This window comes from Callorhinus ursinus, unplaced genomic scaffold, assembly GCF_003265705.2.
Source record: "Callorhinus ursinus isolate GAN/ISIS: 27379988/994484 unplaced genomic scaffold, GSC_fseal_2.0 scaffold1, whole genome shotgun sequence".
Lineage (NCBI taxonomy): Eukaryota > Metazoa > Chordata > Mammalia > Carnivora > Otariidae > Callorhinus > Callorhinus ursinus.
Window position 1 is genome coordinate 102,886,808 of NW_027397063.1, and position 25,089 is coordinate 102,911,896.

At 33.3% G+C, this 25,089-nt stretch overlaps 1 protein-coding gene across 4 annotated transcripts in view; it reads right to left on the reverse strand.

The window, feature by feature from the left end:
- TSC22D2 (TSC22 domain family member 2) overlaps positions 1 to 25,089 on the reverse strand; it is a 48,900-nt gene that overhangs the window by 17,161 nt on the left and 6,650 nt on the right. Inside the window, exons 2-3 of one of the 4 annotated variants that reach the window (XM_073898607.1) lie at positions 17,287 to 17,358; positions 15,288 to 15,755 (exon numbers count right to left, since the gene is read on the reverse strand). The exons of 1 other annotated variant lie outside the window; for it this stretch is intronic. In XM_073898607.1, coding sequence (XP_073754708.1) covers positions 15,740 to 15,755; positions 17,287 to 17,358 — 88 coding nt within the window. In that variant the 3' untranslated portion in view covers positions 15,288 to 15,739. Of the gene's footprint in view, positions 1 to 4,899; positions 5,057 to 15,287; positions 15,756 to 17,286; positions 17,359 to 25,089 lie in introns of those variants that run through there. 2 more of the 4 variants (XR_003209965.2, XM_025880561.2) reach the window with 2 other exon arrangements.

The window sequence follows — 25,089 nt, forward strand, 5'->3', positions numbered from 1 at the left end:
AAAGGCTTAATTGTATAATCATACATCATAAATATCTATCTGTGGGTTCTCTCAACTGTCCAATATCATTCTCTGTAGACAATTAGAATCGAATCTAAAGAGAAGTGAAAAAAAACAAAAGCTATCCTGAAGGTGGAAAGAAGAGGCCAAAGGCTTCGTAATTTAGTCAGGTAAGATAAAGAAGACAATTCATATCGCCATGCCTTTAAGCATGTCTCATAAACAAGTGAAGTTCTAAGTGAACTAGATCTAGGAATCTGAAGAAATTCAGATGTATAGTACTTTATACTCTTTTTACACATTGCTAGATCAGAGCAGTATACAGGAGTCCTGTGAAATCCTTGCATCATCACTAGAATCAATAATTATGAAGTGGAAAAACATCCTTGTGATCTCTAAGATACTAAGCAATATCTCCTTATCCATTTTTGAAAAAGAACTTTAGAATTACATTTATATTAACACCAATGACTTTTGGCCACAAACTGGAACCCATATTCTTGGTTATGGCAGCTATGAAAACACTGAACTAGAGAATGTTCTTATAGTTGAATGGTGACAGAATATGCAATGCAGCTTTTATTTTTACATGAACCTAATCTCTTTACTAAATGCTTTCAGTGATGGTAATCATCTGATTTTCTGCTCCATATTTTAGATTCTGTGTACATCAAGAATTTATACAAGGTTCAACATGAAATGTAAAAAGAAAGAAGACGAGGATGCTAAGATAAACATCACTGGAGGTGTTCAAAGGCTAGACAGCAACTGAGAAGGTATGTTATAGATGTGAGACAAAATGAGACAAATGGTTGGAATAAAGGACCACTAAATTCCCTTCCAACTCAGATGTATAATTCTAGACTCAGAGATAAACTCACAGGTGGTATCAAATAAAAAAGGCTTTGGCTCTGGAGTCATACCCAGGTTTGAATCCCAACTCTATCACTTTTATAATATAACTTCACACAAGTTATTTATCCTCTCCAAAGAATAATAATAGGACCAGACAAGAGTATTCAGTGAGATAATGCATTAGTGTCTGGCACATATTAAACATTTATTAACTATATAATCTGTATTAGGAAGGTATAGTGGTCAAAATCTAAATATCATGAAAAACACAGGGAACATTAACTTAGGAGCAACGTGATGTGGTTTCTACATTTGATTCTTGCCTCTAATTGTATATGTTAATTTCTAACATTCTTTCCAGTTACTAAATCTTATGATGCCACATTCTAGGGGGATTTTAATGTATTTAAACATTTATCAGATGCTGATTATGTGGACACATCATCGAATAAACCATACACTAGAATTTATGAATATACAGTTGAGTATAGGAGATAGACAAGTTAGAGGTGTGATAAATGCTAAGACAAGGAAAGATTTTAGAGGGTGTTTTGGGGAAATATAATCACGATCAAGGGTCAGGAAAGAATGTTTAGTAAAGGAAGTGCCACAGGTGGGTGGAGAATCTAAAAGGACAGAAGTCTACACACAAATGTTCTAAGTAAAAGGAACAGCACCTACAGTTAGCCATGTTAGAAAACTCAAATAATGAAGACCAGTTAGAAGGTTTTTGCATTTCCACGTAAGAAAGGACTGTGCCCTGAATGGGGATGAAAGAGATGGACAGGCTTAAGAAAAAAACTCACGGAAGTAGACATGGCAGTCCTTTGCAATTAACCTGCTATGGGATATCACACAAGTTTGAGTGTTAAGAAGAGATGACTAGGTAACAAGTTTGAGCACCTAGAGCATACAGATGACACTCAGAACCATCTACATATTCTTAGCATGATGAAGAATGTGAGAAGATGCTGTCTCAACAGCATCCTGAGAGCACCAGTAATACTTAAAAGAACAAACAGAAAGGAAAGGCCTGCCAGGGGACTGAGAAGAAATGAGAGGTAGAAGGAAAAACTGGAAGGGATGGTATCTTGGATATCAAAATTATCAGTCCAAAATTTAAAACCTATGACATGTCAGTATCAGCTTTGTACAAATCAGAAAAATATTTGGAACACTAGAAACTATTTAAAAGCTACTTAACTGTGATTGCAATTGTTACTATCCATGCATAGGTACTCAAAGTCTGGAAGGGAATATACAAACACTGAGATCGTCACTGTGTCAAAAACTTGGATTAGGTGTACTTGTTTATTCTATTTCCCAAACATTCCAAAGTTTTAATTTTGAAAAGGCAAATATGTTACTATTAAAGAAGCTGGGATACAAATGTCTTAACTAAAAAAAGATTTTTAAGATAGTATTTTCATGTTCTGATGACCTATCAAGTTGTTGTACACTTTAAACCATGGTCTTAAAGAAATTAAGTTTATGCTTGATAGGCAGACTATTTCAACTAAACTGAAGAGTAAGCAAATTCTTACAGTTTTACTTGTTTTTGTTTTAAGCAGTACTATTATTGTGGATTTAAGTCCTATTTAGACACAGGAACTTTATTATAAACACTTAAAAATAAGAAAAGGTTTTACACAAAGTAGGTACTCAATTAAAAAAATCCATGTATCTAAAATATAAATTTTGTGACATACATGTTTTAAAAGTAAACATAGAAAAGGTATCTTTATAGAATTATTCACAATTAAGGGCAAATGGGAAACTGATACAGCACTTAGCAGGAGGTTTTACATGTGATTCATTCCCCTCCCCCAAGAAACATCTGCAGCTCAAAGCAGATTTTTAAACTGTTTCCCCCGAATGTCTGCTATTTATAAATCCTAAATATTAAAGGGTGAATTCCTTAATGGTTACACTTGGCACAATACTATTCTAGTAAGTACTATAGCTTTTCTAACACCTACATATTTGCTTATAATCACAAACATTACATTTGTATAGAAGGTATTTCCTAATGCAATAAATACTTAATTCGAAATTATAAGCAATTTACCAAATTTATTTTTTTGACAGATGCTTTAAAAGATTTTATAATAAAGGATGGCCCATTGCTACTTAAGTTCAAGGGAATCAAATTTATGTATTCACATCTTTACTCAATATAAAATTCTCCCTTATCCTTTAAGTTCCTCAGGGGTACTCTAGGCATACCAGCATACAATTGAGAGCCATGGTTCCAGTTAGAAAGCTAGATCTGAATCCTAGCTCCACCACTAAATGGCTATGTGACCTGAGCAAGTTATCTAATCTCTCTAAGCTTTCCATTTCCTTCTCTGTAAACTGAGGGTACTGATAGTATCTATGTAATACAGCCGTTGTGAAAATTAAATAACATGCCCCAAATACGTAGCATAGTGCGTGGCACACTAGGTAGCCACTGGGTAGCAAAAATAAAACTACTCTGTGGAGAAATCCAATCAACATTTGAGCACAGAGATTGACAGTATGAAATTCCTAAGCTAAAAGTGGGTAAGATCTGATTTGTTCCATCAGGCTAACGATCACTTATAATAAATTAGCCTTGGATAAAATTCAGTAAGTTACATAATCAGTGTACTCATTAAAAATTTCTTTCCTACGTCATGTAGTTGGGTATATAACAAGGCTTGTCTCTTAGATACATTCATTAGCAATGTTATTCAACTCCTTTTGAAAATCTGACAAATGCTCTGAACCTTTCACCAAAAACTGAACATACATTAAATTCCATCCAGTATTTCACAGGATTCATGATCCCCGGATACCCACCCATCCATTGACTACTAAAGATGGATATCCTACACTAAAGAAATTAGAAATTATTTTCCTCATTACCCAAGTTATGTGGAATTATTGTGGTAAATGAAAAAATTAAAAGTAAGAAGTTTACAGGATCCAAGACAATTGTTTGTTAGTTTGTTGTATTTCCTTCCAAACTACTAATGATTGCAATTACTGTTTTACGAAACTTAAGTTTATAGAATATGATCAAAGTCATGGAATACCATATGAGAAACAATTTTAGAGTATCATTCAAAAGACAGGATGTATGTGTGTAAGGGAGAGACTGACTACCCCAGAGGGTTAAGGATAAAGTTAGAAATAGATATGGTGCCTATTTGATAATTTCAAATAATTTTTGATACACTTACAGGACAGGTACACCATACTTTAATGAAAATATTAATTGTACAACTGTATGACCTTGGACACATAACTTAACCCAAGTTCCTTTTTCTTCATCTGCAAAATATGATTTTTCAGATTGAAGATTAAGATCTCATCCCAGTCTAAACTGTATTATTCTAAGAGTCCCCTACAAAATACAGCTGTGTAAAACAAAGCAAAATAAGCAGCTATATAAAACAAGTTTTAAAATTTTTGTTTTCCATGCAGAATACAATGCTAAAAGGAAATCTTTTTATTTTCAGGGCATATCAAAAAAGTTACTATTGACTTCTAGTATGTGATTTTCATTTGATACTGGTTCTCAAGATAAGAACTGAGAAAATTTTCCTGGCTTTATTTTTACAGACATCTAGAAGAAAAATAAAATCCCAAAAGCAAATAAGGTAATTTAAACTATATTTTATGAAGAAAATGGATGTAAAGTTTTTTTTTTTAAATAAAAGATTAATATATTAGTTCTCAAATATCTCCTGTGATAGTAACTAGAAAGTATTTGGGGCCCTTAACTACACTGTAAGCATCTATATCAGATGCCATAGCAATATTTAAATAATGTTTACATAATACAGGATGTCACTTTATTTTTTAAACTGATTATTAAACACCACTGCAAAGATACGGGCTTCAGCCTCATGAAATTTTGAAAGGATTACATATTCCCAAGTATTTAAAATTCCAAGTTTGAACTTATATTTAATACTATACTCTTAGTTATACAATGTGCTCATTCTGTTCATAAATATTCATCTCAATACAATAACATCAGGTATAATACATAAAATCTAATCCATTAAGTCTTACCAATTTATGACCTGATGAGACACTCTTGTGGACAACATTCAGTCCTTAGAATAGAATAACCCTCCAACCATGTGAGGGCATCACAACTTTTAAACTTTCGGCTTTCGATCATTATTATGTCACATTCCTCCTCCGATGCTGAATTCTAAAAAAAATTCTAGCAAAGAGTTTAAGTAAATAAGTGTTTTAATCAAATAGCCTTTAAAAATCTTTTATAGCAAAGTTTTATGTTTTACCATGATTACACAACTGATATTTTGTACTTAAGTATTTTTTTAATGTAAAATAATTTCATATTTAATCTGGATACTTCAAACTGTAAATTTCAACATGGACTTCCAGGCCATCAGGAATACTTGTTAGTAGAGTCAAGGAGAAATGAAACCAATTAAAGGTTTAAGATCATGATCCAGAAATTATGATTTAACACCATAACTTGCTACAGACAGTTTTGTAGTCCTATAGAATGGCACTTAAGTCTATTATCTGGTTCACATCCGTATGAATTTCTAGACTTCTAACACAGGTGGATGGATCAGTAATAATCCATACCGATCATTTAAATGCTCAAGACAGCATTCAATTTTTATGCCTAAATCCTAGTCTGTCTCTACCACCCCCCAATTTTAAATTAGACAACATGATGGAAAAAATAAAATTTTATTATGCATTTTATATAACAGACATAACAGTGTATCCTGTTCAGAAGTGGTCCTATAGCTCATCTGTGTACGGGCAAAGAACTTAGGGGTAGGAATATATTAAAGAATAATCTTACATTTATTAAATTTTTACAAGAAAGCTTTCAGTTGGGCATCTATTTTAACTGTTGAAGGGTAATATTAGTTAACATTTTCTGTGCAGTATGAATACTCATTTCTATTTTTAATTGTCAGTTATCCAAAGAAAAGGCAACCCACATATTTATGTGCGTATTTTTGCCTAAATTAACCCCCTAAATAAAACGGCATAATGGGGCAAGGGAAGAGGGTGGGGGAAGGAAGCCATCACTGAGGAAGATCAATATATGCAAAGCTACAGAAAACTCAAAGACAGCATTGTAAGGAAACTCTGCAGCCATCTCCGGAAATATCTGACCCAAATATAGGGGCTGGAGTTATGCTGTTACAGATTTCAAATTTTAATGGAATTTTTCTATTACACATGGTCTTTAAAAGTCTCCCACACAATCTGAACATCAGGATTTTTTCCAATTTACAAATATAATCTTTCCAAATGTAATCTCACAACACATTTGACTTCAATAAAATCATACAACTTTACTATCTTTTGTCAAAGCACCGCCTTATAATGTAATCACCTGGTGAAGGCAAAAACCCATATTGAAGAGAATAAATAGTTTAAAGCTGTGGTCATTTCATCAACATATTACCAAAACATTTTTAGCAAGTTCTTATGCAATTCTTGTCTCCTATCAACCAAAATACTACCATAATTTAAAAAAATTACTTGGATTATTTACTCTTTCATGGGACAAGTCCCTTGAGAAGATACAATACCCAGCCAAAAGTAGCAAAGTATATGCTTCCTGAAATACATGTATCTGAAATACTGGTAATTTGGCTTGTCTGTGAAGGCTTTGATGGACTGGCCATTTGAAAGGCAGACTACCTGACCCTCTCTTAAAGGGCCTGTCAACAATAAGCACTGTTACGACAAATGCCTGGAAAGCCTCTGGAATATAGAATTAAAACCAGTCATATAAAGCAAATTTAGTTATTTTTCTATGAAGTTTATAGAGAAAAATTTTAAAGGGTGTGTGCATTATACAACTACATGGTAAATTAAGGACTTAAAGAGCTGTATTACATTTAAAAATACAAAACTTCCATTATCAGATTTTTCTCCATCATGCATTTTCCAAAATTAGTTGCTACCAAGTACAGGGGTTACCTGTGAAGGGTTTCAATGACTAAATTCCAACATGTAGGAAATCCTTATTAAAAATTTGAAATAAAATTGGGTAACTGAAGTGTCTGTAGATGAACAGTTAGGATTAATAAGATATTCTTAAAAATTTAATTTAAAATTAGAATTATCCTCAAAATGAATATTTAGAAACTTATTCTAATATCAATCATAAATCTCCAATCTCTGGCAAGACTGCTATCAAAAACAAATCCTGAACATTTCCCATATTTATCATTTCATTCTTTTTTAATTTGTGAGGAGGAAAAATCCCACTTAACTGAGAGTGAGCTACTAAGTCGTACGGTATAGTCTAGCAAAAACTAGGCTTAAGTTTACCATTATTTAGCTAATTTTATGGCAAATTTATACTGATAGAACAAAGAGAGCACAGGGGCAAGAAGGTGGATGATCTGCAATTTCCAAGTCATCTGAAAACTGACATGGGAAATCAAACAAACCTACAAGAGTTCCTAAAGGAACTTATTATTTGAATAAAATGTACTTAGCTTTGTTTGATACAAAATTTCACTTTCAAGTGTAAACCACCTTCTTCAAAAAGTTCAGTACACTATTTTGAGAAATCCTAGACATGATAAATCAACACTTGCTTCCCTACACATCAGAAATGCTTATTTTTTAAATGGAGAAAAAGGGGAAATGGGGCCACCCTGTATGCTCCCAATAAATTAGGTATAATCTTTCCATAGATTACATATTGGGGAAATGAGGCTAGGAATGTATCAAAGATAAGCTTATGAAAAAAAATTAGTCCAAACATATCTAATAGAATAAGAACACTGCAAAGACAGTGTGTTTTAAGAAATTCACATATAAAAAGACATACACAATTATAGGAAACCTCATATATCTGTGGATGAGCCAAGATACAATTTAAGATGATTAGCTATGTTAAAAATTAAGTATGAGAAATATAAGAAAAGGTGTTTAGCATGCTATGCATATCAAATGTAACTATTAGTGGAAGAAATCCAAAATATATGGCTTAAAATATTTCATTGATACAACTTTGGAAAATACCCCTAACAAGTTAGGTTATTGGTATTTTAATAGGTCATGTTCATTCACAAATGATTTATAATCCTCATTCTTTCAAAAGGAGTAGAAACAGCATATAGAGGATTAAAAGAAATAGAAATGGGGGTTGAGACAGAAGATAAAAATGGAAAAAACAGAGTAGGTGGAAGCCAGTTATATATTATTCAACTACATATGTGATAAGGAATGACAGGCTTTGTTAATAGAAAGCTGGATATCTGACTCTGAGCTTTTACTAATAACAGCTAACATTAGGAAATATTACCTACTCTTAAAATTTAAGATAGCATCACATATTATGCTTTTAAGAGCTATTATCACCTTTCTTGAAATAAAGTATGTATGACCATTCCAGGCATACATTTAGCTACATTTTCTGAACTAAGTTAGCAATATCTAAAATAGAAACAGACGCTGCAAATAAACTTCCTGAGGATCAATAGTTAACAGTCACTGTGAACAGGAGTGGTGATTAGTCACACAATACAATTTTTTCTCCTTATTACCCTTCAAATAGTGTGTAGACCTAGGGAAAGAATATCTTCTTTATCTTGACATACCACCAGGTAGTAAGATATGTAGTAAGATTTTTGGCTTCCAAGACACAAGTTCCATATACCACTACTTCTGGGCCAAATACCACAATTAAAAACTGGAAAAAAAAATACAATGAGCATCTTCTGAACCTTTTAGTATTTACAGCCAAGATCTTTAAACTTTGAAAACAACCAGGAAACAAAATGGCACAAAAACGCTATTTCTTAAAGATATGTATCAATGAATATATATTCTAAATTACTACCACCTGTTTAACTTTATTTCTGTCAAATAGGAAAAATGTTTTAGAAGTAGTCAACTGAAACCCAAACACAGAAGCTAATTTTGGGTTAGCTAATGCATTTGAATACTTTATATCATGATCACAAAAATCTTATATCTTGATTTGGTGATTTAGAGTATTAGTACAAGTGCGCACATGTACACACAAATAAAGAGAATGCCAAACAGAATATAGTCAGTCATTTCTCTCATCTAACTCTGTACCAACCCAAATTAATTAAACAAAAATATAAAATAATACCACTTAATATTTTTCTTCCCATAAGGTTGCCAAACTATCTGCAGGTTTAAAAACACTGAAAGAAGTGTGAGTTTAAATTTTTTAATTGTTGAAGACTGGAAGGAAAATAAAAGAGATGTTACATTTGTTCTGGTTCAACAACTTCAGGCTATATATTTAAATATCCTTCTCATCTGAACAAGTTCAGTAAGAGTTTTCCTTTTAAAAAGCTTTTCTACAGAGTTCTAGATTCTGCAGAAAAAAATAAATTGGATTTAGCAAATTAGTTTACACACTAATTCACACATACAAGTTTCTGTTCTAGTCAAAGGTTTGGTTCACTTAAAACTATTCTGGTGAAAACTAAAAATAAATTAACAACAACAAGAAGACCGTACCAATTATTTTCACCTATTTCAACTGTTTCTTTCAAATTTCACCCTGAAAATAATTACCACGACTTTTCAGAGTAGGGCTGTGATGACTTATGTTAAGAAAAGTGACTAACCAAAGAAAGTGGTAAACACATGAGCAGAAGCATATAATAATGGATCAGCTCTGAAGTCTGGTTATGTGATGAAAATAATGTCAGCATGTCAGGTGTTCCATTTCAGCTAGCCATAGCAAAGCTAAGAGAGGAGAAGAAATGCTCAGAATCCACTGAAACACCACATCCAAACAATGAGATGCAGATCCACGGTTAAAACTCTGGCAGTAGACAATCAACCTTAGACAACTATCAGAATAAAACTAGGAGGATACAATAGAATATAAAGGATAGCAATTACATAATTTGTAAACCCAAAAGGTGACTAAAAAGGTCTTCAAATTACACTTTTTCCAATTCCAGATAATTAGAATCCCAACTTAATACATATATATAAAAATCACAATACAGACAAAAATTGGTACATGAATACACTTCAATTTCTGTTCTAAGAGACACACCCACATTAATATCCACCTGGTCTCCCTCTCTTGCCATCACCCCCCCCCAAAACTCTGAGAAATAAAAGACATCCTCTTATAACATTTTTCCAGTCCCAGTAGTTGTTTCAGCTGAATTTTAGGCTTCTGGCCTATCTCCCCTCCCCACTTATAATATAGCCTTTAAGTCTACTCTAATTTAAACTTTCAACAGTCCTACAGAAGACTAATACAAGAAAAGTATTTATTTATATAAGACAGAAGGAAAAAAGACAGGTGTTTGATAATTAAATGTAATCTGTGATCTTGTATTGGTTCTTGGATCAGGTAAAAAATGGTCATGAAAGACATTATTGGGACAACTGCAAAATCTGAATATAAACTGTCTATTACATAGTAGATAACTATCAAACCTGAATTTGCTAATTAAAACTGTTGTTACATAACAGAATCTGCTTAGGCAACATATGCTCAAAGTTTTTTGGGTCAAATGGACAGGATATCTGCAACTTACTCTTAAATGGTTCCTAAATAATATGTTAGGATAATAAAGCAAGTATGACAAAATGTTAATGTTCAATCTCAGTAAGATTATTGGAGCTTTTTATTATTCTTGTAATTTTTCTGTAAATTTGAAATTATTTCAAAGTAGAGATTCAAACATTTTCCCTTCTTTTTGGTTAGTAAATAATATTCTCAGAATCTTCTAGTCTCTAAGATCACTTATCCTCTTCAGAGCTTCTCCTGTTCTCCAGAAGTAGGCAGTGTTTCCCAAGGGCCTGGCTTGACCCTCTTACCCTACTCTGCTCACTCTTGGAAACCTCAGTCTTTCCTAAAGCTCAAACTCTAAAATAATAATAATGAAACAAATAAATAAATGGTCTTCAATCTCTTCTAGACTTAGCTTCTCTAACAAGCTGCGTGTCTGCAGCTCCAGTTGTACCTTGACTATTTCTACCTTGACTTTCCACCAGCTCATCCAAAAGTAGCTAAAACCAGAATCTCATTATTGTTTTCACTTTCCCAAACCAATTCTTTCACTAATATTTCCTAATGGTACCACCATTCCCTCAATTAGGTTTGAGACTTTGGAGTCAAATTTGACTGCTTCCCTATCATACCCCTTGAGTTAAAACATCGTGTAACTCCTGCCTTCTGATAACTATTCTTTCCTCATCTCCATTGCCTCATTCAGGCCTTCATTACCTATTATCTTTGGTCTCTGTCCAATCCAGTATCTCTTTTCTGTTGTCATCAAATGATTTGTGCACCAAATTTAACCGTCCTTATCACAGATGCTCTGTACTTTCATAGTGGCTCACTTGTATTCCTCAAACTGGAATTCTCCCTTTCCCTCAGTCTTTAACTCTGACCAAATTCTACCCACCTTTCAGGTTCCAACTCAGAAAGTCACTTCCTGAAGAAGCTTTGACCAATACCTCCAGCTGTACTTGAGAGACATAAAATGTTTGAATTTTAAATGACAGTTATCACTTTCAGTCATGTGATGATGTTCTTACTTTTTTCCATATCAAGATCCAGTTCACTGGTTTCCCTATTGTGACCACCACTTAACTGCTCTGATATGGCATTCTTTCCTAAGAGTTTGCTAGTCTTCCATTCCTTAAGCAAATATACAGCTCTTTGAAGTTTTCTTTTAAGCAGGCTCCATGCCCAGCGTTAACTCACAACCCTGAGATCAAGAACTGAGCTGAGACTGAGTCAGACACTTAACCTACTAAGCCACCCAAGCACCCCTCTTTCAGGTTTTCTGATAATCATGGCCAACAATGACAAAACAGAAGAACTCAATTCCAGTGCTTTCCTTACCTCTTCTTTCCCATTTAGAACCAGAGGGAATAAAACTCTACAGAATAGGGATTTTAAAAGCAATCGGCTTTACACCTCATTCAAGGTCAACATTCTTGACTAGCCAGGAAGAGAGTTATTAATTGTATTAATATTAATTTGTAGTGATGGCAAGACTATTTTGCAGGGATGCATCTACTTGCAGAAAGTAAGCTCAAACCTCTCTTCAAACACCCCCCTGGCTATCTAGGTAGAGTATAAAGAAAGTAGTTTCTAGTTACCTTTGTATTTAGAGTAACTATTCTATAGAAATGGAGTACGATAGATCTGTAACCATTTTTTCCTGTTTTTTTTCCTAGTTATAAAAAGATTGCCTAAAATTACATTAGTTTTTGTGATAGGCCTGTCACTTGCTAATCGATATTAGAAAACGCAGGCAACGAATACATCTAGGTATTTTTTACTCTACCTTTTTAACCGAGAAATTTCAACTTTCCTGAATTAACATACAAATTCTGTCAATTTCTCAATTTCTTCACATGCTTCAGACTGTTACATTTATAAATGCTATCATCCAATAGCAGCTAAAACTTCCTGTTTTAATGTCTGAACATTTTATAAGCATGTCCTTAAGGTTTTTATATTAAATCTGAGATCCAGTCCTAAAAGGTGACAGGTCACTAAAACCTTATCCTCTAATTTCATGTCTTTGATTATCCTCTACTGGGTATCCGTAACTGAAGCCGGTCAAAATGTGATCACATAATAAATTATATAAGTACTAAGTACAAATTATTAGAGAATATATTTGGGGTGCTTATAGTTCAGGTTCATATCCTCAAGGTACTTCTAATAAGTAGAGAACATCTCCTAATAAGGATAGAGAATATTTGACTAGTAATAGTCTCCAACAAGTAACTCACTATGGTGATTCTACAAAATTATGTACTGTTGACCCTTTAACAACATGGGTTTGAACTGCATGAGTACAGATAAAGATTTTATTTATCTAAGTTTATTGATGTACAGTTGACAAGTTAATTTAGTTTCATGTGTACAACAGAGTCAACATAGTGATTAACATACATGGATTTTTTACAGTACTATAAATGTATTTTCTATGATTTTCATAATTTTATTTTCTCTAGCTTAATTTGTAAGAAAACAATATATAATACATTTAACATATAAAATATGTGTTAACTGATTATCAGTAAAGCTTCCAGTCAACAGTAGGATATAGGCAGTTAAGTTTTTGGGGAGTCAAAAGTTGTACTTGGATTTTCCAACTTCGCTGGGGGGGGGGGTCAGTGCCCTCAACCCCCGCATTGTTCGAGTCAACTGTAGTTCAGATCTACAACCGTGCAGAGTCATATAGATGAATCTCAAAACATTGGGTGAAAGAAGACAGACAAAATAAGGAGCTTAAAATATTTTGTGTCTTGATCTGGGTCCTGGTTACACAGGTGTGCTCAGTTTAAGCTGTACATTTACGAATGGTGTACCTTTCTGATACAAATTATACTTTAAAAAATGTCTTATCACTGAGCATTCAAAAACTAGATTAGCCAAGTTCTGCAACCTGAATTTTACCATCTGGGTTAGCAAGTACTGGTGGGTGTTAACGATGTACCCAAGCTTCTTGGAGGATGAATAAAATAAAACAAATTATCTCATATAAGCAGCTTATTTCTGATTTACTTCTAACTTCAAAAATGAAATCTCATACGAACAATGATAGGAAATACTGATTACCTGTTTTCTAACACAAAATACTTGATTTAAACAAGAACTTTTTAAAATCCAGTAATTCTTAAACTAAATATAAATAGATGTAAGTGAATAATCACTATAAAAGACAAAACAAGGGGCACCTGGGTGGCTCAGTCATTAAGCATCTGCCTTCGGCTCAGGTCATGATCCCAGCGTCCTGGGATCAAGCCCCACATTGGGCTCCCTGCTCAGCGGGAAGCCTGCTTCTCCCTCTCCCACTCCCACTCCCCCTGCTTGTGTTCCCTCTGTGTCAAAAAATAAATAAAACCTTAAAAAAAAAAGACAAAACAATTTAAGTGAAATCAGGTATCTAGTAAAAAGACCATCAACTTGGACATTCATTTTAATAACCCATGTGCACTACTACTTTCCTTATTCATTTCTCTTTAAATATTGGTGCTATCATAAGGAAGGACAAGCCAACTCATGGGGACAGTGTACCTAGCAACTGTTACTTTCATTTGTTAACTCCATTTATGCATTTTCTTCATTAAGGCAGAAATATAGTGCATGTATAGTTCATCAATGAAGTTTAAATCCTGACAAGCTACCTGATTTCTTCCTTTAGTCTACCTGAGCAAAAGTTTCTTCCTCCCTAGTGCTCCTTTACCTTACTGACCTGATATATACTAGAAGGTAAATTTGTTTGCTATAAATTCTTACCCTCAGCTTTTTTGCAGACAAAGAACTCCCAACAAGAGCCTGTTCCCCAATGATCAGTAAAATAAGTTTCTAAACTAATTTTGTCAATGTAACAAAGCAAGGCCAAAAATTAAGTTCAGAACTGTTCTTTAAAAAAGTAGAAAGTCAAAATTTAAAGTTACTATTCTGAAATGCCAACAGGCTAGAATATCACTAAGTATCACTATCACTATAGTAAGATAATCTCCAGAAAGCTAATTACCGGCACTACATTATTCATTTTAATAAACAGTGAATGCAAATATTCTGCACTTCCTAAGAAAGGGCTGTATTATTTTTGAGCTGTCAGTATCAATTCTCCTTATATTTGGCAATGGTTTCAGCTTGATTCCCTTAGTACTCTGCAAATGACAAATGGGGAAGACAGAGAACAATGATAGCACCTACAGGAAAAGGGAAAGGAAGGCTTGACAGTAGCTTAAACTTTAGTGCAATAACTGAATAAAGCATTGGCTATCAATGGAAAGAGAGAATTTCTAAATACAGGCAGAGGCAAAGAGGTGAAAGCTTCTCAATTTGCTAATTCTAACTTAAATAGAGAAGGAAACAAAGGGGCCATTAGGAACTCCAAGTCAATGTAGGAAAGGTGTATTAATTACTTGTATTTTGATTAAAAGATACTCTGCTAAAAGAACCCTGGGAAAAAAAAAAAAAGATTCCAGTCTTTCAAGTAAGGCAAAATCAAGGATCTTCAGCTATTTAGGGCAAGTTTAATGAGAACTGGACAGGGCTTAAAAGCTGTCTCTCCTGAAAATGAATTCCAAGATTTCATAAACAAGAGCCTGAACTATGGTATCTGTCAATACTGAAAAGCAATTTTATACCTCAAACTAAGTAGATAATGTAAGGGATTTACATCTTAAACTCCTGAATAGTTCTGTTTAATAGAATCATCCCTGCAAAATACTTATTTGCCAAATTAGTAAAATTGTTTTAAAAATCCATAATTCATAACAATAAAAAAAATGAACAAGGCAATTTGGTGAAATCTAACATAAACATGGTCAGGAGAAGTTATATTTAGTATCTTTTAAAGCTTAACACACATAAATCTTCAACCCCGTCTGCAATGAAAAAGAATGTATACTCCCATAATACTTTATTTGCTAATACACCTACTAAAAAGTCTGTAGATATTTGCCAACTGAGGTCATACAGTTAGAACTAATAAACCTAGTCTACTGCTCTTATCAATTGAAACAATTTTTTTTTAAGTTTTATTTTATTTAAGTGATCTCTACATCCAACAAGGGGCTTAAACTCATGACCCTGAGATCAAGAGCCACATGCTCCACCAACTGAGCTAGCCAGGCACCCCTCAATTAAAAATTTAATAAGCTAATTGCAAAGTTAAAAGGAAGCCACTAGCACTGGGTTGGACCTGTCACTTTGGTACCAAAGGGCCAACTTACAGTGAAGAATGGCTGACCTAGAATATAAATTCTGATTATAGATTGGCGTTCACATACTATTAACACGCTATTAACTTCTTTGACTCTGGACGACAGGCTTCAAGGAGAAGAGCAAATACTTTCAACCCATGAGAAACTAGATACAGCAACTTGCCTCATTTCTGATACCTTAAATATTTCTGTATCTAAAAAGGAAAACAGATAAGAAATATTTAGCTGTAATAACAAATGATGAATAGGCAACTTCTATGGTTGTTTTATAATGAAACAAAAGAAAACTTAATAAATATTAAGTCAAAATTATAAGAAATAAAGCTCACACCTTTCTACATTGTTCTGATGAAAATAATAGCTCTCGTTTATATTGATATGGTAGTTTACAATATTTAGCTATTTGAAATAAATTACCATACAACTAAAACTATTCTTGTTACATTTCTAAATAGAGTGGTAATTTTCCTTTTTCTAATGGAAAGTATAAAGTACAACTGAAAGTACTCACCCTGGCTACATCGGATAAGCCATATGAATGAGCATTCATGTTTGTTTCATGTCACAATTTACATTTATGTCTTAATTTACATTGATACAGCTATACAATTTCAAAATTGAAATTATAATCACTGTACTATAAATTTTATAACTTCTTGCTCTACAAGAAACTATTTTAAAACATTTTAAGTTAAGGAACATACCACTGAAAAGATACTTTGTTAGAAAATCTCTTTAGAGTGACACACAAACAAATCAAGCCTAAGAATTAAAAGACTGTTACCATTTGTAGGCAATGTAAACCATGTCTTAACATGACACGTACATGCACTTAGCAATACTCTTTTCTAATGAAAGAGATGGGAGTTAAGTCCATGAGTAGTATCCAAACTATGCCAGAGGACACAAATGCGTTGCCAGGCAGAGTTAAAAGAATCTAACAAAGCTTTGTGTGAATTTTTAAACAGCATTTCAGCTTGTTCTAGTAATTAAACACAGAATGATGGAGCGCTAATAAATATTCACCAAAATAACTGAACAGAGCATATACTACTTAAAATGTGTGTTAAGCAGAAAGATAAACCAAATTATCTTTTGCTGTAAATGAACTCTTAAGGCTTCGTTCTATATTTTAAAAAGTTAAAAACCAAATTTATGTAACATTTCTATGAGACAAACTGTTTCAGGAGTTTACAAAACAGTAATGCAGGCAGGTCTAGGGAATCTAACAAACAAGCTTGATGTTAAAATTTCTCAACTATAGAAAACAATGACTACTACTTTGATACCCTGGTCTCGTCCCTTTTCCAATTTCTTAGTATGAAGTAACATTTCGCTTTGAGTTACTAAGGCGTTCACAGAGGAATCGTATAAAATAGAACAAAAGTAAACTATTGTTTATTTTACAGAATATATTTTTACATTAAAATACACAAGGATAAGTGGATATTTCATAATAAAATTCAAGAGAATATGTAAGTCCTTCAAAAAAGTAAATATACTTAAAAGTGAAGTAAAAAATAAAGTATGTTTATATTCTATTTAAAATATAGATTGCTCTTTTGGTTTATTTTGCTGCTTTGTCCCACGCTAGATACCACGTGATTTCCGCCCCCCTAAAATGACATATAAAAGTTTAGGTTTAATGATGAGGAACCAGTACAGTGCAAAGCAATTCATGCATACACTTTTGCATGTATGCATTCCATATGTAAGTATTCATACCTATCCCAGAGGTTCTTTGATTCCTGAAACGTGTTCAAATGGAACGCTTGGTAGAAAGCAGTTGAAGGATTCCTGTGAGATCCAAGAATCAAATGGAAATGAGGTTGAGAAAGTATAGTAAAATCACTACTTTTCAAAAAAAAGATGGAAGATTTTAGATTTCTAATATAGTGTGTAATGGCTTTAGTAAAAACACTATATAAGCTTGCTTAAAAACATTTTGAAAGAAATTAAAAAACTGGATGAAATCCAGTAGACTTGACAACAATTCAGGATCACAGTTCTAAAAGAAAGGGATAATACAGATAAAATAGCATCCAATTATCTCTGTGCGCATAAGTGTAGACATATATGTGACCAGTTCATAGCCTAATCAACACTACTCTGTATCAGATGCCTTTATAAGTCTCTAAACATTTAGCAGTTTAGCAAAGCTGTTCCCAGGTACAGTATTCATGTAAAATAAATTAAGCTACACCTTCATAATATAAAAATTCTTACCAGGATCTATTTGATAGAGTTTGATGATGAACAACTGAGTCCTTTTCTGGGTTGGACTTGACATGGTTTCTACTTTCATAATCCATTTATTTATGTGTGGTTTCTCTGGATTAGGGCAAAACATGGCGCAGCAATTATATGGCAGCTTTCTAATTTCTTGCATTAGTATAGTGCCCCTTTAAGGGGTAAGAGCTCCCACACCTTAATCACCATCTATTTCTACCATTCCCTGGACGCACATTCCATAGGGCTATAACCATAGAATCTTAACTGATGGGCTCATCCTGGCGAGCTCCCAGCATGCACTATTCACCTCACATCTCTGGAGCGGTTTCTTAGGGGACTACTTAAACTTCTGACAACTCTGCTAATAGCTCCCCCTCTACCTCAGAATATTCCCGTAGTTTCCCCAGCCCCAACCTGTACATTAGGGAGCTAACAAAAACTTGTCATATCACCTCTAAAATCCTTGACCCACGCTGTAGCAGAGTAACAGCAAGCTAAGAACCTAAGTACATATTATATACCAGGCACTATTCTGAGTGTTTTACATTTATTAACGCAATTCTAAGAGGTAGGTGTTATTATTCCTATCTCACCAATAAGGAAATGCGTCAGAGAGAAGTAATTTGCCTGCTGTCACAGAGCTAGTAGGTAACAATCTGGTCCTAGAGTTTATGCTATTAAACTACTATGCTAAACATATAGTGGAGTTCGATTTTAACCTCTCTAGGTCTCTTTATCAGTTAAATGGTGATATTATGATCTAGCCTTGCAGAGTGGTTAAGGAACTGAGACTATATATAAAGCTCTTTATATATATAGTCTATGCTCAATAAATAATAGCTATTATTTTATCACCAAAATGAAGTTCAAATACAACACGGCAATTCTGAGACCCTCACAAGCACCTTGAGAGAGTCCCTACAATATTACTAGTACAATAAGAAATCTATTCCTAAATTCTACTGAATAGCAATCAAGGATCAATGATCAAAAAGCAAAACAAACTCAACAGAATTCCATGATTTCAAAATTCAGATTAAGACTCATTGTCTTAATACCTACTAAATTTTTTAAAAGGCACTTTTTATTTTAACCACTAGGGTACCTCTTAGATGATCCAAAATTAGGAAAGGCAGGCAGACACTAGATGCCAGAGTGTCACCAAAGCAACTATTTGATTAATTGGCATCTTCAGTATATGTACTTCTCTTTGCTCTACCTACTTTAACTCCTATGCTTTTAACCCTTTCTCTTTTTTTCTCTAGACTAGGTCCAAGGTAATCAAATATATTGATTAGACCTGCTAATATCAAGGATTAAGAGGCTGCTAACTACTGTTTATTTAACAGCTTGTATCCTCTCAAGATACATTTGGCAGGCCCTTTTTTTCACTGTACTTGGAAATCAGTCTATCAATTTAAATGAAAGTCAACTGAACCAACTGAAGACAATCGATTGTTTTTTTTTTTTTTAAACCAGGCTTACCCAGGACCATATGGGGACAAGTTCGCTATTCACACAGGTTTGGAGACCTTGGATTTAAAACAGAGTGACTCAAAGAGGAAAGTAGTAAATATGAGAGAACAACAAAGAGTAAACCTGGAGGTTATTCTGCAAGTCTGGAATTTAAAATTCATTAAAGAGTATTTACAATATGTTTATAAGGATGACATTCTTTAAAAAAAAACTTCAGATCCCCTGACTTTGGAAAAATACATACATACATATTTAATTTGAATCAAATTCATATGCCAAATAAATTGGGTTTTAAATGAAATCATATGACTTAAGTTATGAGATTCTAGCATTTTTACAGCACAGACTCTAAAAATGAAATGTTTCTCATAAGTCAAATGTAGAAGTGAAAAAAGAACATATCTGCAGTTAGCTGTGTATCTTGGGGCAAAAACGGAACCTATGAAATAAAATACTATAAATGGACCTAAAGTCTTCAGAACATGTCAGAACAAATACACTTAGGTTGCAAAAGCTGGCAGTGAATCACTTTCTACATACACTCAAAATGAAGAAGCCATATGGAGTAATACAATCTATGTACTCTGGAAAAATTTAAATAGTCTAGATTCCAAGGATAAACATTTAGACAGGCTTATAAAATATGACATTTTTGGTTTCTCGAATACTTCAGCAGGGATGTCTTCCATAAACTTGAGGGATTTTTAGCAAAAAGCAACAATTAGCCTCAAAACATTGATTAACAGGTATAGATTAAAGAAGTCTGTAAAACCTAGCTGATCAAGAACTTCAAAAGAGCCATTTGTAAATACTGAAGGGCTTGATCATCAAAGACTTCTGTTTTGGAATGGCATAAAACTGAGGAAATTAATAGCCGAAGGAAAACACTGTTAATGGAGATCATTTCAAGGTTATATAGTCTATGTAATTTGAAGGCACCAAGTCGCAACTGACATCATTAAAAATTTATTAGAAAGAAATACTGAATTTTATGCAACTTTGGTCACAAATTCTTTTCTGCCCAAGAAATAAAATTTGAAACAACCAGTTTTCTAATAACGTATTTGATGTCAATGTTAACTACTAATCTAAACATAAAGCCAACAAAGCACTTCTTAGGGAGACTGAGGTATGGTTTATTCTGAATTTTATGAAAATGCTGTTTTCCCATTTGTGGACATTTTTCTTTTTATTAAGGAAGGCAAATGTTGTGGACATTTTTCAAAACCAATGAACAAAACATATCCTCCTTTTCCTCTTGACTCTATATACTAAATAACCCATCCTATTAATTTCTAAGTACATGAAAGTAGTACATCACAGTGTGACTCAAATGTGACATACACTGACCTGCTTTGCTAAGATACTATCTTTGTAGGGTAACTGTAACAGAGAGGAAAAACATACATATACTACACCTCAAAAGTAAGCGATGAAAATTGTTGAAGCTTAAAGGATGAGGTACATAAGCCCTGAACTCGGCAGATACTTTTACTTTCTTCCCTTATCAAAACTCAACTTTAGCGATCTCTAAATAGAAACCAGGGAAACACAATGAGCAGAGGAACAAGGGCCATCTCCAACATTATTATCTAAGGATTTAAAATGATTAAAAATATCCTTTAGGTAAAGGGTTACAACACAACAGATCAGCAGCTACAGTAGCTTTTCCTTCCTCCTATCTTATAGTCAGCAAATTAATAAAACAAAACTAACTCTGGAAATATCCAAGAGCACTGGCTTTGGAGTCAGAAGGCCCAAGTCTGAATATATGTTATGTTACTTAATAACTATGTGATTCAAATCCTCAAAGCCTGTTTCCTAAATCCATAAAAAGGGGAGGAACAGTTGCCGAAAAGCTCAAATGAGATTATGCATACATAAAGCCTGACAAAATTAAGCTTCGTTTGTTGTTTAATATAGGATTACAGTTGCCAAATCATGCTATATAAAAATCAACTTTTAGTAGAGTATTTTAACATACACCAAATATTTCATCATTAAGGTAATATTGAGGCAAACAGAATATTTAACTTAGAGCTAGGTATACCAAGCTATTTAGTACATTCCATTGGATAAGAATTCTGACTTCTGGGACTCAGAGCTCCCCCAGGATTTCCTTATTACACAACTTTATCACAAGATTTTAATTAAAAATACAATAATCACTGAAAAGGGTACTGAAATGGTTCCAAGATACATACTACTTTAACAATAAAAGCTTCAAGAAACACCTTTAACAGCAACCATAAACTTCTGATAAAAAAAAAAAAACTCAATTTCTCACCATGACATTTAAACCCTTCACTCTGGTTCCTTTCAAATTAATCACATCATTTCCCAAACCTGACATCTCATTCTTCCACACTGTTACACAAACTGCCATTCTCCTCTACTCAGAAAATCACCCCTTTCCCTTAACGGTGACCTAACCTAAGTTACCCTTTTAAGATTCAGACCAAAAATTAGCTTCAGAAGAATGCACAATAAAGGGTCAATGCTGAGGACAGAAATTGGGTGGCTGGAGGATAGAGGTGCAGAGAGGCTTTCGGCTTATATATTTAGAACTGTATAAATGTATTACCTATGCAGATAATAAATTAATTTTAAAAAGAAATCAGTCCATTTCCTCCCCATACCAAATCTGACCTCACGTCCTAAGCTGTTCCAATTAGTACCTTATATTTTACTCCATCACAGTCTATAATGTATATGAAAGCATACATTTGATAATTATTTTCATATAATCTGAGATCTTGGGAGGGTAGGATAGTCTTTTTTCTGTATTCCAGAACTTACTATTCAGAGAACACAAAGAAAGTTGAATGACTGACATACTGTCACTTTAAATGTTTTCTTGGGTATTCAACCTACTTGATGAGTATCTGCAAGCTTCGTTTTTTGTTTTGTTTTGTTTTTTGTCACATGATAGTCTGGTGGCAGGAAGGTTTAAGTTGGCAGCTCTCTTATGAAACATGTCTAAATGTATCGAGTCATACACAGGGAACCTTAAAAATCTGATCAAGTCTCAAATTCTAACTTTACCAATGAAGAAAACTGAGATAAGTTAAAATACTTAACTAAAGAAACTAAGTGGTAGAAAGCCAGGATCAGAACCCAACTGCTACATGTTTTACAACGTCATGACTTTTCTGGCCTAAAACAATGTCTCTCTTTCTCTTATTACATCCATACACCACGTAATTACACTTTCAGATCAGAACTGAAGACTCTTGGTATGATTTATAGCATGATAAGGTGTGATCTGGGAGAACAGTTTGTGGACAATGAAATACTAACATTTCTGTAATGTACGCTTGCCATACATAGTATATTATATATGGACTGTTTACAAATTATTTGCATACCTCATTTAATCCTCTCAAACTTTCCAACACAGGTATTATCCCCATTTTTCATATGGGGAAACAAGGGACTTATAAGACTAAATAACCACCTGAAGGTCAAATGCCTCAAGTATGCAACACAGTTGGGATTTCAGCCCAGGCATATCCAACTCCACTGTCTGTAATGGTCATTCATATGATATGCTAATACATAATTAAGCACACTACTGATTTTATTTGACCAAGAGCCTCCCTCTCCTTTTTTGTTTTTGTTTTGTTTTCAAAGGCTAGGTAGACCAAATACAAAGCAAGGATGGGTTTCAGATTAACTTACAGAACTATTTAATAAAACTTAATTCTAATTCTCCTTTAGAAACTAGTTGGTTTTACACTTTGCTTTGGGTATTTTTCATTCACAGATTAAACAATTTTCTTGTTTAATAATGAAGAGGGATTGCCTAACACGTTAAAAATAACATTTAAAATACACCAGCATTATTTACAATAATTGACACATTAATTACAGTTTCTCTTCTATACATTAATATTCTTCATCAAATTTTAGTGAAAGCTTATGAGGAAAGGAGGCTTTAAGTAATTTAACATTCAGACTTCACTTATTTGTCTTGCTTATTCCAATTAGCAAGGCACTTACTAATAGTCCATATTCTAGGTAAACACTATTAAAATTATTACTCAGTGATTTGCAGAATTTTCACGTAACCATCACATATAAATGTATAACTTAATGAGAGTTCATTCTTTTTAACAAATGTTAGTTCAGTACAAACAAATAAAACTAAATACTAAAATCTAATTTTGGGCTTTAAATGTGAGAGGTAAGCAATCCAGAGAAGGATGGATGAAATTTAATTCATCTGATTTAAAAGCAGAAATTATGAATACACTTTTTAGTGATAAAAGCAGATTAATATATCCTTAATATCACCAGCCAAATTAGAAATGTATACATTAAAATATATTATGAAAGTCACGTAATGATGTACAGGAATAATAGGAATTGGTTACTGTTCTTAAATCTTTATGAAAGGGTTTTTGCCCTAAGCCATGCCAGATTAAGAATGTCACAAACACTGAGTAATTTGGTATGTTCAAGAATTGCTGTGGAAAGACCCAAATTATACCAATGATTCAGGTATGTACATTCTTTGTGGATACAGTAATTTTATTATATCATATAAAAGAGCAGCCTCAAATCACAAGTCCACTTGGTTTAGTATAAAGAACTAAGTTAAGAGATTTATTCCAATTCAGGAATTTTGCTACACATACCCCTTAAATACTGTTAACTATTAAGGTTTTTTAAATTAGAAATCTGTTCTTCCCATTAATAAGAAATTACTTAGGGAACATCATCATTCAGGCTACATTTAACCAGACAAATCTGTTTTTATAAACCCTCTATTCCTCATACTTAAAGAATATTTAAAGAGCAATGCAATTAAGAAATAAACAGTATCTGTTCAAAAAGGAAATACATATTGGTCTAAAACAATTATTTAAAAAAGGAATTAGATGTCTTTTCTTCACTAATAACAAGTATTCCTAAACCTTCTGAAACCGTATTTCATATCATTTCACTGTATGTTTTTCTGTCTTGGTTATCTGCCATCACCCTCTACCTCCCCCCACCCCAACTTCTGCTATTTTACGTAAGAAAGTCAACATCTTTTTATACTCCCCTAACAACCATTCCTCAATAAAGACACTAATTTTGGTTTCTTTACCATCTGATTGTTGAGGGTGCTCTGTTACTAGAATACTAAAGCGCATGACTACTTCCAATCTCTTCTGGTGCACAGAAAGACTAAACTCTATTCCAAATTAGCAAGTACCAGATCCATAAATCCACAATCACATTTTACTATTTCCAAATTAGTGCTATCAGAATTCTCAAAGAACAGATTAACATTACACTTATTCTCAGGAAGCAGAAAACATATACACCACAGTATCAGTACTATAAAAAAATGACTTCTCATAAAAGCAATTTAGTTCAAGATACCCTACTTCCCCTACAAGGAAAAGATAGTGTTATTAACATAGAATGTGTCTTACCCACACACATATAAGTCCTTATGTTTACTAAAGGTTACCAATGTTCAGCCTATAGAATTTAGTTCATACAAAATTTTGAACAATAAATATGGCACTGTTAAAAAAAAAAAAAGCGCCATACTCCCTACTGATACACTTTTGGACCATCCATCTTTTGGAAATCTACGATAATTTCCTTTACTTAGAGCCATGTTTATGACTAAAGTATATTTTAGTCATCAGCCTGGCACTCTGATGAATCCATCAATTATCAGTTTTTATACTAAATAATAATGTCATTCATACACAGGATTTCACACTTTGATTATAAAATCCTTGGTAAGAGTACGTAGGATAATATGTAGTGTGTGATTTAAACGTCAACTGTAAAGCTGGAAGGGCAAAATTACCTCCA